The sequence below is a fragment of the Chiloscyllium plagiosum genome, chromosome 5 (assembly GCF_004010195.1).
Source record: "Chiloscyllium plagiosum isolate BGI_BamShark_2017 chromosome 5, ASM401019v2, whole genome shotgun sequence".
In the NCBI taxonomy this organism is placed as follows: domain Eukaryota; kingdom Metazoa; phylum Chordata; class Chondrichthyes; order Orectolobiformes; family Hemiscylliidae; genus Chiloscyllium; species Chiloscyllium plagiosum.
This window is the reverse complement of record NC_057714.1, coordinates 47,209,472-47,225,681: the sequence shown is the minus strand read 5'-3', so window position 1 is coordinate 47,225,681 and position 16,210 is coordinate 47,209,472. Positions and strand designations below refer to the sequence as shown.

The window sequence follows — 16,210 nt, the reverse complement described above, 5'->3', positions numbered from 1 at the left end:
AAAGTGGAGAATCTCCTAGACAATGCTAGTTAATTTTAGAGCAGATGAAACTTACACAATGGTGATCCTTTTACAGTACATATTATGGGAGCTGAAGGTAAATGTCGTTGAATTCTCTGGTGTTCCATGAAAACCAGCAATGTAACAACCTTAGTCAGAAATTTTGTGTTTACTGGATAATAGTGAAATCTGATCATCAGTGCAAGATTTGGATTTGTAAGTCCCCAAGACTGTATTCATCAGACTACTTAAACATATCTATTGAGCTTCACTCATTTTGCAGAACAATTAGTAAAGGTACCATTAACATTGAACCCTGGAAAGGATCTCAAGCTTACAAAGTGAAGAGTTATTCATTCAGGAACTTGTCAGTTGTGAGTAATCAAGAAGTACAATATAATGGTAGGTTTCCATGTAGTTGTTGATGCCAATGACAGTTGATAAAGAGGCCGCATTAGGAAAGTTGATGCCATCTAAAATAAAATACTTGTGTTAAAACCAAATCAGGCCGTAGGTAGGTGGGAACATGCAGCTGCAGAGGTCATATTGAAAAGGCCAATTCCAGTGAAACAGGAGAAGTGTCTTTCTTGCTTTTTCTAATTCCAAGGTTTGCAAAAAGTAGCAAAACAATGTAAAGAACTGAATAGACACTTCATACTTGCGAGCAAGCTGACCTTATATTAAAAAAAAACACTTGAGAAATACCATGTGAATGGCAGTTAGAGATTGTCAGTAATTACTGGACTAAAAAATGCAGGTAAGAAGAAGCTAATGTGGATTTATACCTACTGGAGACGGTTGCAACAGTAAAACTGTTGTATTAATCTGTCATTTAATAGCGCATCATTTTGGTTTTTGTACCAAGTTGTGTTAAAATAGTATAATTAATATCAATAATGTACATATAGTACCCTTCCAGGCTGCTCACCATCCTGACCTGGAAATGTATTGCGGTTCTTTCACTGATGCTGGGTTAAAATCCTGGAACCGCTTCCCAAATGCCATTATGCATCTTCCTACATGAAGTGGACTGAATCAGTTTGAGAAAGCAACTCACCATCACCTTCCCAAGAGCAACTGAGGATGATCAGCCATGATCCTACTGGATGGTAGAGCCAGCTCAAGATGCCAAGGGGTCTACTCCTGTTTCTATTTCTTAAGGCTGAATAGCAATAAATGCTAATCTGACCAGTGGTGCTCAAATCCCATGAATAAATAAAAATAAATATCAAGCCATTAGTCAATGAACAGAGTTAGAATGTTCAGTATTAAAAGCTAGAGCTAATGTATTTTAGATGTGAAAAAAATGAATTCATTATTTTTTATTTTTCAATACAGGTCTTTTCAGATGCACACAGAAAAAACGTAAAGCCAGTCAGGAAGAAATTGCTCACCATCCCATGGCTCCAATAAAGACCAATTGGTTTTGGGCCTTTTTTGTTGGAGCTCAGGGATTTATTGTGGTGATTGGAGGAGTTGGAAGCAGTGGGTCATCTGTTTCACTGGATCACCAGCGCTGTCAGCAATCAGCACATCCTATTGTAACTTATAGAGGTGAGTATGCTGTGTTCCATTGGCAGAGTAAATGGGAGCGCAAATGATACAATTTACAGAATTGATTTACTTGAAAGTCTATCAAACAGAATAGAATTTTCTATTGAATAGAGCGAATAAAGTTAAAATATAGTCCAAAGCTGGATTGGACAGAGGAAAACCACTTTCTGCAGACAATCTAGACTAAAATGTTGATGCTTTATTTTGTTGTTTGAGTGAGGTATTGAGAGCATTTAGAAGCAGATTACTTTCTTGATTTAACCACCTAAATGCGATTTTCTGGGAATTGTTCCAGCTGGGAAGCATTGCTTGCTTTTCTGCTGGCTATGGCAAAAGACTGGGATCGGGACTGGCTGAGTTGCTGTCACAGAAACCCAGTATGATGGGCTGGAGGATAGGATGTCTGTGATCGGCTGGAGGGCCTCCTTGCGTGTTGTAAATCTTTCTTGATTCGATGAGAACATATTGGATACTGTAAAAATTGAACCAAAACATGTAGATGGAATTAATGTACAGCTCAGCTGGGACCTAATTGAATGATAGAACAGGTTACAAGAGCTGAATAGCCTACTACTATTCCTGTCATCTCACCCTTCCCTATATTGCAACTTCTTCAAGCACTATATACCAGCCTGCAAATAAATGTTGCATTTCACCAATTGTTCTGCATCCCTCCCTCATTCATTCTACTGTTGGTGGTCATGCTTTTGGTTGCTTAGTTCCAATTATCCCACCCTCTTGCTTATTAAGAATTTATCTATCTTGGCCTTAAAAATATTCAAGAACTCCATTTACATCATCTTTTGAGGAGGAGAGATCCAATGACTCTCAACATGCTCTGAGAAAAGATTTTTCCTCATTTCTGTTTAGAATAGATGACCCCGTAATTTTAAACAGTGACCCTTGTAGGACTGAGAGGTGGAGAAATTTCTTCACCCAGAGTGTGGTGAAGTTCTTTGCCACAGGAAGTGGCTAAGGCCACAACATTAAACATTCTCAAGAAGGAGTTAGATATCGTTTTTAAGGCTAAATGGATCAAAAGATATGGTGGGAAAGCAGGAATAAGGTACACATTTGAATGTTCAGCCATGTTTATATTGAATGGTGAACCAAGCTCGAAGGGCAGAATGGCCAACACATGCTCCTTTTCCCATGTTTTTAAATTACTAATGAGGCAGATTTTATAGTGTAGCACTATGGGGATTTTAATCTTTTATTCTTTGTCTTTTTTTATGTTCTGTTCAGTCCTCTTACCTGCCATTCTCTTTGCACAATTATGTTTTCTTTATTTTTGATACTATCTTTAACTTTTTAAATTAATCAAGGATGGAGGGTTTTCCCTTGGAATTTTTCATTTTTGTTGGAATGAATCTATCCTGTATATCTGAAATATCCTGGTAAATGTTTGCCACTGTATCTCAGTTAACCAAACATTTAACTGAATTTGATAGTTTACTTTCGTCAGCTCTGCTTTTGTGCCCTTACAACTGACTTTATTTATTTTTTAAAAACTTATTTTAGACTCAATCTTTTCTTCCTCAACTGACTGTAAAATTGGATCATATTATGATTCCTGCTAACTAGGGGTCCCTTCACCATGAGGTCATTACTTAAAGCTATCTTGTTGCACAATCTCAGGTCTAGTAAAGTCTCCTCTCTGATTGACATCGGTGTGTGCTGTTTTGAGAAACTATCCTGAAAATATTTTTCGAACCACTCATCTAGATTATTTTTGCCCATCTGATTTTTCCAGTCACTCTGTAGGTCTCAGGTTTTTGTACCTTTCTGACAAGCACCCATTTTTTCTACCTGTGTAGTTAACGCTAATTAAGACCGAATCACATTGCTCCGGCTCTGTGGTCACATGTAGGCAAGACCAGCTAAAAATTATGGATTTTCTTCCCTGAAGATGAGTAAGAATAAGAGAATTAGTGAACCAGATGGTTTTTTTTATTCTGATAATTGATCATTATTAGACTCTTAATTCTTCATTGAATTCAAATTCTGCCACCTGCTATTTAGTATGTCAACTGGACGGATGGTTTGTGATGTAGAGTTATGGCTGGATGGATGGTTTGTGATGTAAAGTTATGGATGGATGGATGGTTTGTCATATATAGTGATAGCTGGATGGATGCTTTGTGATATAGGGTGATGAGCTGGGTGGATTGTTTGTGATACAGAGTAAGGCCAACAGTATGGGTTCAGTTCCCATGGCTGAGGTTATCATGAAAGACTTTCTTCTCAGTCTCTCCCCTCAGCTGAGGTGTGGTCACCCTCAGGATAAACCACCACCAGTTGTCTCTCCTAAATGAGAGACCAGCCCTATGGTGTGATAGGATTATAGTGACTTTACCTTTCAACTCTATCTGCTAATACCTTAATTAATTAACAAAGACATGCCTTCCTAAATGACACGTGCCCTTCCATATTCAGGTCCCAGTTTATGTTATCTGGCAGCATATATGGTTGTGATTGCTATCAGATTGTACTTCTTCATTTTTATTTATGTTATCAGTCAAACTGTTTTGTTTTCTATCATGGTCCTTTTATCAGTTTCCGTATTCATAATTTTCTGCTTGCCTTGACTCTATGCTTTGATTTATCACATCTTCCCAAATTTGATTGATTTAATTTGAAATTATCTCTATTTGTCTAGTTACTTGGCTTGCTAGGAGACCAACCCCAGCATGGTTCATGTGGAGACTGCCAGAACAGTACAACTCCTACTTCCCCGGTACTGGTGCCTGTGCCACTTGAACTTGAACTCTCTTCTACACCATCAGTCTTTGAGCTACACCTTTATTTCTGTAATGTCATTTACGCTGTGTCAATATACATGTGATTAATATCATAATCCAGACATTATTGTCTTGGAGGTTCTCTGTCTTATGTTAGTGCAACCTCCTCAATTGATTAAGCAGAAGCTTTTTCATTGTCATGTCTATGTCATTGGTGCCTACATGAAACAAGATGACCGAATCCTTCCCCTTCAACTTTAAGTTCCTATTCAGCCCTGAGTAAAAGCTCAAAACCCTGGCAGTGGACAGTCTCTGGATTCTCACTCTCTTCTGCAGAAAACACTGTCAATCCTTCTTCAGTTCCCTCTCCCCTGCTACCATTGCATCCAGTTATGGTCCTCTCACTGGACTGGCATTCTACATGAGGGCAAAAGTGAGGACTGCAGATGCTGGAAATCAGAGTCTAGATTAGAGTGGTGCTGGAAAAGCACAGCAGGTCAGACAGCAGCCGAGGAGCAGGAAAATCAACATTTCCGTGACTACTTGGTCAGGTCCACGTCCCCCAACAACCCACCTTCCCTTCCTGGCACCTTCCCCTGCCACCACAGGAATTGCAAAACCTTTGCCCTCACCTCCCCCCTCACCTCCATCGAAGGCCCCAAAGGAGCCTTTCACATCCATCAAAATTTCACCTGCACATCCACCAATGTCATTTATTGTATCCGTTGCTCCCGATGCATTCTCCTCTATGTTGGGAGAACTGGACGCCTCCTAGCAGAGCGCTTTAGGGAACACCTCCGGGACACCTGCATCATTTAACCCCACTGCTCCGTGGCACAACATTTCAACTCTCTTCTCCCCCCCCCCTGCTGAGGACATGCAAGCCTTGGGCCTCCTCCACTGCCGCTCCCTCACCACCCAACGCCTGGAGGAGGAACGCCTCATCTTCTGCCTCAAAAAACTTCAACCCCAGGGCATCAATGTGGACTTCACCAGTTTCCTCATTTCCCCTCTCCCCAGTTCCAACTTCCAGCTCAGCACCATCCTCATGACCTGTCCTACCTGCCAATCTTCCTTCCCACCTATCCACTCCACCCTCCCCTCGCTTCTGCCCGAAACATCAATTTTCCTGCTCCTTGGATGCTGCCTGACCTACTGTGCTTTTCTAGCACCATTCTAATCTAGATTCTACATGAGGGTACCGAGGTTAGTGAACTCGTCCACTCTGCACCCTCATGAGCTAAAAGAACCTCAAGTCTGTTGGGCAACTGCAAACGATGAGCTCCTGCACTTTTTCCCTTTGCACTCCCTTACTCACCTCAGCTGCTGCCACTCTCCCCTTATCACTGACCAAATCAAGAGATCCTAAGGGATGTGACCAGCTCCTAGTACAAAATATCCAAGTGTTAGTCACATTCCCTGATATATTGCAGTGTCTGCAGCTCTGCCTCCAACTCAATTACAAATGGAAAACAGTTAGTGCAGAATGGGCTTGCTTTCGATTGCACAAGCATCCAGGAGCTCCCATTTGCTACAACTCGGGCATATCATCTGTCTTGCGATACTTAGTGTGTTTTAATGTACTAATTAATTATTTTATTCAATTACTTATTGCACTTTATTACACTATTTATTAATTTTACCACCAGTTCCTGTATTACTTTAAACCTTAGAAATCTTGATGACTTACTAAATACTCACAACGTCCCTTTTTGTAGAGTAAGAACAAATTCTACAGGGTGAAAAAGTTCGAAAAAGCAAAGGAGCATCCCCTTCTCCGAATTCCTTTACTTATCAAACTCCCAACTGCTCAAAGTCACATTCAGTGCTCAGTCTCACTGAGATGCCTCTCCAAGTCAAGTCAGCTCAGGTCGACAAAGAACAGTTTAAGCTAGTTTGTTTAGGTAATAAACTTCAACTGAAGTCATGTAGACAACTTTAATATCTCTGTTAAAGCTAGGATGTAATTTAGAAATTAAGCAGTAAATTACATATGTGTTAAAGGGGAAATACAACCAAGCCTTTTAGAAAGAGATTAAGTTTCTCTTATCCTGTTCCCGGTACACTGTCTGAGTTGCACTGAGGTAACAAGTTGCTGTTGTCTCTTTCCATTATCCTACTTCATTATTCCTCTTTTCTCCTGACTGCAACCCTTTCTGTTCCCTACTCTATCTGTTTCTCTCTGTTGACTTGCTGGATCACCGACTGAAAGATTGGGCCCAGTTTAATGGCAGTGTCGGTGGTCATCCACTGGCCAGAAAGTCACTTGTTGTGACCTTTTTTGGAGGTTAAAAATGAGGTCAGGAATGAAGAAGGGCTTATGCCCGAAACGTCGATTCTCCTGCTCCTTTGATGCTGCCTGACCTGCTGCGCTTTTCCAGCAACACATTTTTAAGCTCTGATCTCCAGCATCTGCAGTCCTCACTTTCACCGTTTTTGGAGGACCTGACACAATCACGTGACAATCAGACAGCTAACTGCCTGCTATTCTTTGAGGTCTCACCTCAAAGAGTTATTGTTCAATCAGTGCAGCTTTTGGCTCCCAGCAGTGTCACTGCTTTCTGATTCAGTTGTTGGAGGTGAATCAACTGAGCTAATCTGAAACTTAGCCATTTGTGTAGCAATAACACCAGAGTGAGCAAAGCGGAGCTGTGATCGTTTGGTCTATGTTTAAATATTAAGCAGGAAAAGTTGAACAATCACATGGTAGGAAATTTGAAATGGCATCTTACCAAGCTGGCAGAGATTTGGAAACAAATTGCTTACCATTTATTCAGCAATGTAAGCAGCAAGAGAGGAGAGGAATAAGAAGACAAATGATCATTTATTAATGAGAAGAACCCTGCAACCTTGTATAGACACATATTGCTTCAACCTGGTACAGAGATAATGCACTTTGCTTAAATGCATTAAAGCCTTCTACCAGAGCAATGAGGCATTATCTGGAGAAATGACAGGGAGAATTTAGACTGAGGTTAAACTGCTTAGTTCATATAAAGTCTTCAACTGAGACACTGTAATGTGCAAAGCTTGTATTCACTGGAGTTTAGCAGAGCAAGTCTCATCTTGATTGCAACCTATAAAATCCTGAGGGGTTTTCTCAGGCTAGATGTGGAAAAGATATTTCCTCTTCTGGGAAAATAGGGCTAGGTGTCACTGGTTGCAAAAAAAAGAGCTTTGTCATTTCGTCATTGAGTCTCCGAGTCATACAGCATGGAAACAGACCCTTTGGTCCAACTTGACTGACCAGACATCCCAATACGACCTCATCCCAATTTTCAGCGTTTGGCCCAGAAGCATCTTCCTATTCATATATCCATCCAGATACCTTTTAAATGTTGTAATTATATCAGACTCCTCTACTTCCTCAGAACTCATTCCATACACACATCACCCTGTACATGAAAAAGTTACCCCTCAGGTCTTTTTAAAATTTTTCCCCTTTTACCTTAACCCTATGCCATCTAGTTCTGAGCTCCTTCACCCTAGGAAAAAGACCTTGACTCTTCACCCTATCTAAGCCCCTCATGATTTTATAAAAATGCGCCAGTCTATGCAGTTTCTTCCTATAACTGAAATCCTCCAGTCTTGGTAACATCCTTGCAAAACCTTTCTGCACCCTTTCAAGTTTAACAACATCCTTCCCGTAGAAGAGCTACCAGAATTGTACTCAATGTTCTAAGTATCAGAGAGGACATTTTTCTCAAAAGGGGTGATGAATATTAGGCACTCTTTCCTCCAACATTGGTTAAAACAGGATATTTGAGTATTTTTATGCCAGTGATAGTTAGATTCTTAACAAAGCAAAGGGGTGAAAGGTACGCAAGAATATCGAGTTTTCAGATCAGCCATGATATCAGTGAATAATGGAACTGGTTTGAGAGAACTAGGGCTTTCCTCCACTTCCTAGATCATATGTCTGTATGTTTATTTTGTTTAGAATGATTTGCCCCTTTTTTGATCTTTATTGTGGCTATAACTTAAAGCAAGTTGTTGGTTTGGACCTGTGGCACATTTCGGTATGTGGTAGAATGTTATTGTCTGCAAAATAGCAAGATTGCAGTAGCTGAGTTGAAAACTAATTGTCAATTGTTGAGCATATTTTCGTATACCTGCCAGATCTATCAATTTCCAGTGACGATCGTTTAAAATGTATTTGACTGTATTTGATTATATTTCCCCTCAACCTAGAGAGACATGATCTCTGAAAATATGTTTGAAGAAGGAATAGGGGAAACAGCCTAAGAGTCAGTAAAAGCAAAAGCAACTGAAAATAGAATTTGACAAAGTAAGCTGAGATGAACAGCTTTGTAAAGGTGTTTTTTTTTAACTTGTTCTCAGAATTTGGGTGTTGCTGGAGAGGCCACATTGATTGCCCATCTTCTGTTTCTCTGAGAGCCTTCCTTTAGCTGCTGAGCTTCTGTTAACTGTGCTTACACGATAGCTGACAGGTTGGGAATTCTAGGCTCCATCCAGAAAAGGAAGCAGTAACACATGTTAAAGCCTGGATGATTTGTGACATGCATAAGAAATACCAGGCAATGTCTGTATTGTAGTGCTTTTCTAGCTTGCTTTGCTCTTACAAGTGATGATCAGGAAGGTTGTTATGATATCTGCCAAGATTGCTAAATTTATATTACAGTCTGGCCAGAGCCTGGTAACCTTTCTTCACAGTCGACAAAGTTTGAGATTCCAGGAAATTACTAAGAGAACGAAATCACAAGATTCCATTGTTTTAGTTGACACCGGTTCAATGAAAGTGTAGGAGGGCATGTCTGGTGCAGTACCAGGCATACCTAACAATGACGTGTCAACAAAGTGAAGCTAAAACACAGAAGTACTTGCATACAAATAGCATAAGCAGCAAGTGATAGAGCTAAATGATCCCACAATTAACAGATCAGATCTAAGCTCTGCAGTCCTACCACATCCATTTGTGAATGGTGGACAGTTAAACAGCTCACTGGTGGAGGAGGCTCCATAAATATCCCCATCCCTAATTGCAGAAGAGCCCAACACATAGTGTAAAAGATTAGGCTGAAACATTGTTTGCAATCTTCAGCCAGACGTGCCAAGTGGATGATCCATCTCAGCCTCATCCAGTGGTCCCCAGCATCACAGCTGCCACACAAGAATGCCTTATCTATAATTGTGGGTATCCATTACTTCATGATTCATGTAAAGCAAGATAGTTAAAGCCAAATTACTCAGCATAGTGAAGTACAATCCTGCCTTCATCTGGAGTAATTTCCAGTAGAAGCACCAGAGGCTTCCAATTGGGAATAGTGAGGCCAATTTACTATTCCTGCTGGAATCAATTATATAGGTACAGACTGACAATGGAAATTGAGATATTTTCTGTTCAGACTTCTGGAGCAGATGGGACATTAACCCAGCCGTCCTGGCTCAAAGATAGGGATGCTGCTACCACACCAGAAGAGCCCCTTTATAGTTAACTGATCTCAGGTGGAGATCCTCTTGCCCAAAGAGTGACACTGGGAAGCCTTTTATTATTCCCCCAGTGATTCTTATCAGAGTCCAAGTGAAGGAGCAGCAGTAGTAGGAAGCTTTTTGTTGTGCGTTTTTTAAAATGCTGGGGCAACTTGGTGTGTTTTGTCACGTTTCCATAATTTGCAAATGCTGGAAAGTGCAAAGAAGTGGTATCTGTCAGCCAACCAGAGTGCTTATGGGAGAAATATCAGGGTTGGGTTGGGGAAATGACCATTGATTCATAGAGATGTACAGCACAGAAACAGATCCTTCGGTCCAACTCGTCCATGCCGGCTAGACATCCTAAATCAATCGAGTCCCATTTGCCAGCACCTGGCCCATATCCTTCTAAACCCTTTCTATTCATATACCCATCCAGAAGCCTTTTAAATGTTATAATTGTACCCACCTCCACCGCCTCCTTGACCACTGCCTAATCTCTCGCTTGTTTCATTGCTATTCTGCAAAAAGAAAATCCAGGCATGAACTCCAAGCTTATTTTCAGTCAGGTGACCAGAAATCCAGAGAGCTTGCCTAATCATTGTATTGAGTTTCATTTGTGGTTATTTTCATGCTCTATAGAATGATTTGATTGTAAATATTTCTCCAAATGATTGCTTATCTCTAGTACATTGTCTTCATGTAGAGTTTAGGTTGGTGTTTCCTTTTTCACTTGCCTTATGCTCCTGTCAGTGGGATGTCTGAAGTTGAGAGATTGATCAAAGCGGAATTTGAAGCCTTCTCTCTTATGTCTCTTTCCTGCATGTTTACTGAACTCCCAATTTCCACTTTAAATTTCCTGAGGTGAAATATTGGAAGAAAATTAGAATCTGATATTCTAATCTGTAATTAGTTGCGTCAGTAATACTTTCCCAAATTTTAATGACTGATTTTTTTTGCTCTAATTTCAATGAAAAAGATGAGAGGTGTATTTGGGATAATATAAAAAACCTGAGAGTTTGAAGCAAAACTTTGAGCATTGCCTGGAAAGTTAACTATGAACTGAGCAGTAAATAACCAGTGTGTACCAAACTGACAGTGATGGACCCCTGGAGATAGGATTGAGGTATTCCTTTTCAAACAAGAATATTAATGAACCTGATGAAATAGAAACAGCAGGAGACCTGAAGTGAGACAGATTCACTTGGAGCCTCAGATTAATTGCAAAAATATGTCTTGTTGCAGGAGAAACAACCTTGTCTACAGCAATTCAGTTGTAGTGCAAAGACTCTTGTGTTCAAAGTCGTGGGCTGCAGAAAGCATTTAAAAAGAAACAGGCAGATCTCTACTGCTAATAGATAGTCTTACAGCCAACAGTATAGCTGTTAAGTTGAATGTTATACCTAGTCAGAAATTAAGTTCAAATTGGGGGTTACAAACGCTTAGACTTGTTCAAAACCATCATATAATTTTCTCAAATCGGTCTACCTGGTGGTTTAAGAAGTCCTGAAGAATATCCTCCTAGTGGCTTTCTCACAAATGTTCCAAGAAAGGCAGGAAAATGTTCCAAGAAATTGATTTGGAAATCATGAAACTGGTTGGATTTAAAAAAAAATACACTTTTAATCTTGTCTGTTGAATTTTTGCGAAGCTGTAGTACATCTGGAAGTTTTCCTTTGCTTGTCCACTGAGCTTTAATTCAGTCTCTCGGGGTTTGATGGAGCTGGCGCCTGGGTGATAACGTTGATGTAATTCTGTCAGGACAGACACTTCTGTAACAGATTGATGTAAACTTAGGGCACGGTTCTGGCACATTCAGTGACATGCCTTGTATCCAGAGGTCTCCTGTCAGGATTTATTAATTCAGTTCACTGCATTTCAATTACAGATATTGACAGGAGTCTATTGATCACCTCCCGTGTAATTTGTTGCCAGCTTGGTTACGGATATTTCTACTTTCTTCTCAGATATTGCACCGTGGCTGCACACATTTCAAGCTGCAGATGTAACAGACTACTCACAGCTGATCTTTGACCCGAGCCAAAAAGAACTCATTGTTGGAGCAAAGTAAGCTGCTTTATTTATTTATTTTCTTACTTAAGACTGTCATTGACATTTTAGAAAGATGACTTTACTGAGGTTTGTGAGATTCCATCTTGAATGCCATTTATTTCAATTCTCAGAACATTCAACCCAGTTCAGTCTTGAATGTTTGTAAGATGTTATTTAAAGTAACTTCTGTGCTTTCAGAGTTTGGATATCGATGTTTTTTGACAATCTATTTGTACTTTTTTCTATTAGCATCACACCTTTAATGCTAAATGAAGATAATTAGTATAACAGACTTAACAATGTTATTACTGTCTTTTCACTTGCTTGGGAAATAGTGCTTCTAGTCTGGGAATAATGAGCTGATTTGATGTGTGTGATGCTGGACCATCCATTGGCTGAACAGCAGCTGGCATCCTCTCTGTAGCCATTCCCTGCTTCAGTCCCATCCTGAATTAGTACCACTCAGGCACTGAAGTGATCGGGATTAGGACTCTCCAATCAGAGACTCACTGCTCTCCAGTACTAGCAGCGTCATCAAGAGCAATGGCCATTGGAAGTGGGAGGTCATATTGAGGTGGGATGGTGGGATTATAATTTAATGCAGGGAAATGTCATCACCTCCAGCAGATATCCCCTTTGGGAATGGATTGCCCAAGTAGAAGGGACCTTCCCACTATCTTGGCAGGATATACCTGGCACACATGATGTGGCCCTGTTTGCTGCAGGTTGAATGATGTGGTGTGATGAGACTCTGAAATGATCTTTACCTAGAGGATCAATTAGAGACCTTAATCATTTTTGAGAGAAAATGTACGAGTTCAACCTTTTCCATCCTGGGCTTATTCCACACCTTTCCACCCAATGAAACAAAGTCTCTGATTGGGTGAGAAGAAAGTAAATTCTGTAAATATGATTCAAGTTGTCTTCAACTGGAGGATTTATATAGTGAATGGGGTGGCCTGGGGTAGGATTCTAAGCCACTTAAAGCTGTCAGTCACATTTCAGGTCGCCTGCTAGCCCTCCAAATAACTAAGGTGTAAGTTACTTCATAAAATTTGTTGTCTCCATGATGTCAATGTAGATGTGAAGCTGCAAAGATGCCCCAACCTGGTCAAAATGTTTATTTTCTTACCAAAAGGTAGGAGTGGCAAACTACTAAATATATATCCCATAGAACAAAAGAATGTGTGCCAATAAACAGCATCTTTCATTTAATCTAAAGAGACAAGAAACCATGTTGCCTTTACATGCTCAGATAAGTTGTGCTGTTGAAATTATTTTGAACAGCAGTATTACAACATTTTGCTGTTAAATGCAAATAAGGAAATAAGATTGATCAGCCCAAACTTACATGTGACCAAATCTGCTCCACTTTCAATTATATCATTTAGGTTTCATGAGTAGATGTCAGAACATTACCAAGAATATGTTTATTCAGATTAAATGAAGGTAGAGTGGCAATTTAGTTAATTGGACACCTATGTCAGAGACACTCACATTTGTAGGGAGGATCTGGGGGAGACTGAAAATAGTTGAAGTCCTGGAGAAGTGGAGGCTCTGCCGACCTTGTCAGGACATCCTCGAGAACATTTTGATGCCTACCTTTCACTCGGCAGTCCAAAAGGACAGCTTAGCCATAGGAACACAAGCAAGAGGAATCCATAGCTGGACCACTTGGGGATGATCTTGGACAATTGGGAGGGGAGGAGAGCACAGGTTGGGAATCAGGACGGGGGAACAGTGTGAGGCAGATTGTGAATTGGAAAGATTGACGGTGGTTAGCAGAGCAATTTAAATTACAATCAGTTCTGCTATAACGCTGAAATTCTGTTCTCGTGCAATTTTGTGTCATAAGAAAATCACCATTTCTAGAATGGCGTTATAACCAATACATGCTTTAAAAATTTGCGCATTTGAAATAGTGTTTGTAATTCATCGATTGCATTATAGTAAATTAGCATTAACGAAACATGCGTTATAGTAGAATGACCTGGAATTAATGAAACAGCCTACTTCTCCATTGGGGAGCCAACGTCTCATGACATCCACCACTTTTAAAACTTGTCTGCCCCAAATCTTTCTACCTACATCATTGGGGAGTTAATGTCATGGTCATTGAATATGCAACAAAGTGTTCATGTCTCTGCCATCAGTATGTCTTCAATATGGTCAGTTGACTCTAACCTCTTTTCCCTCCCTGTTCCCTATATCCTTTTGCATCATTTCTCCTCAAATACTTTACGTTCCCTTTTAAATCATATTATAGACCCTGCTTCAAAGATCACTTGCAGGCAAAAATTAGTAGTTTTAATAATCTGTTATATGCAAAACTTCCTCTAATTTCTTCCTTGTTCTCTGGTTATAATCCTGAGTACATATTCCCTTGTTTACCAACATATGGAAGCAGTCTTTCATTATTCACCTCAAAACTTTCCATAATTTGGAAATCTCTTTGATCTTCTTGAAATGCCTCTGCTTCAGCAAAAAAGGCTCCAATTTTTTTAAACTTTCCATTATAACCATTTCTTTCTACTTGCTGTTAATTTTCCATTCTCCAATATCCCTTTTATCAGAACTGAAGTACACAAGGTACACCACTGTGGCAAAGCCCCTCTCTTAGAGTAACAAGAAATAGTCTGATTTTTCAATGGGCATTTTAAAATGAATATTTTGTTGTGGGATTTTGCTGTTCCTGGAAACTTTGCTTTTATTGCCTCAGAGTTAATTTAGTTGCAATGAAGTGATTAGTACATGGAATTAATTTGAATCTGTATTTGTGTTGCAGAAAATGTTAGTTTCATTGAGCGTCCCTCACTTTCAAAAAGACCACTCATCATGTAAATTTTATTTCTTGCAGAAACTACCTCTTCAGGCTAAAACTGGAGGATCTGACATTAATTCAGGTGTGTGAAATGTGTTTGTGTTTTACTTGAGCAGGAGTAATGTTTGATGTTAAGGTAACATTTTTGGCAAGTACTTTGGTCAATGTACAAGTATTTCACAGAAAAGCAGCATTTATTCCTCTGCTTCTGATCTCCAAGTAGGTTCTCACACCCAGAGATGTTTCCCATCATTGATGACAACAAGTTGAAAAGGCATAGATATGACTTCAAGGCATCAGTCAGTATGTTCTATCTTATTTTGGGCCTACACAAGTCACATTAAAGAGACCAGGGCTCGATTTTCTTTCCGGATTCCTATTCCAAGACCATCCTATATACCAGGTTGGCATCCTGGAAATGGCTGTGGTCAGACTATGTAGGGGATTTTCCAGAACGTGAACTCACTGGAAACCTCGTCCAATTTGGGATAGCTAGCGAACTGTGCAGCCAAGAGAGCCAATGAAAATACCAAATGCTGTTGTTAGTTGGAAACCCATCAGGAAAGGGGGCTGTTGCTAATATAGATGGGGAATGCTCTTGAAAGACCTCGGGAAGTTTAAAAATAAAATATTCCCACAGCTGCCAGGCAATCAATGGGGAAGTAGGGAAGGGTTTGGAGGGATGGAAGGAGAAGTAGTTAAAGGAGGCCTCTGTGCCTCCTGCGACTGTCACTGGGAGGCTGCCTCCATCCATAGCACATTGCAGCCTTGGCGGGGCCCACATGATGCGTGCCCTCAATTGGTATTTTAGTTTATCTGAATTACTATCTGTCACTGGCAGCAAGCTACCACTCACTACCATTCCAGCAAGCAATCTCACGAAAAATAGACCAGCGACAGTAATGTACCAATAATCTGGCTGGCACACCAGCTAGTAGTGCAAAATTCATGGCACACCCCATTCTGAACCTGCTGTGTTCAGAGAATGAAATTCCAACCCCAGGTGTTATTTCTTGTTTTGGTAGCTTTCTGAATGACCACAATTGCATTTTCTTCTTTAAAGTTGTTACATATTTGGTTCCTGAAGGAAATAGCCCAGCTTTAAAATCAGGAATGTGTTCTGTCAATACTTCATTACTTGATACTTGTATTTTAACTGAAATCAGCAGTGTTGAAACCAAAAGGTTAATAATAAGAGTATAAAGAAAGTAGGAGTATACTTAAGAGGGAAATCAGGAGGGCAAAACAGGGACATGAGATAGCTTTGGCAAATAGAATTGAGGAAATTAGATTAGATTAGATTACAGATTAGATTACATTACAGTGTGGAAACAGGCCCTTCGGCCCAACAAGTCCACACCGACCCACCGAAGCGTAACCCACCCATACCCTTACATTTACCCCTTACCTAACACTACGGGCAATTTAGCATGGCCAATTCACCTGACCTGCACATCTTTGGACTGTGGGAGGAAACCGGAGCACCCGGAGGAAACCCACGCAGACACGGGGAGAACGTGCAAACTCCACACAGTCATTCGCCTGAGGTGGGAATTGAACCCGGGTCTCTGGCGCTGTGAGGCAGCAGTGCTAACCACTGTGCCACCGTGCC

General features: G+C 40.3%; 1 protein-coding gene across 3 annotated transcripts in view; it reads left to right on the top strand.

Annotated features, from left to right (window-relative positions):
• sema5a (sema domain, seven thrombospondin repeats (type 1 and type 1-like), transmembrane domain (TM) and short cytoplasmic domain, (semaphorin) 5A) overlaps nt 1-16,210 on the top strand; it is a 293,417-nt gene that overhangs the window by 159,095 nt on the left and 118,112 nt on the right. For 2 of the 3 annotated variants that reach the window (XM_043689989.1, XM_043689988.1), the window contains 3 exons: nt 1,339-1,554; nt 11,693-11,792; nt 14,635-14,680. The exons of the other annotated variant lie outside the window; for it this stretch is intronic. In XM_043689989.1, coding sequence (XP_043545924.1) covers nt 1,401-1,554; nt 11,693-11,792; nt 14,635-14,680 — 300 coding nt within the window. In that variant the 5' untranslated portion in view covers nt 1,339-1,400. The remainder of the gene's footprint in view (nt 1-1,338; nt 1,555-11,692; nt 11,793-14,634; nt 14,681-16,210) is intronic. 3 annotated transcript variants of the gene reach the window in all.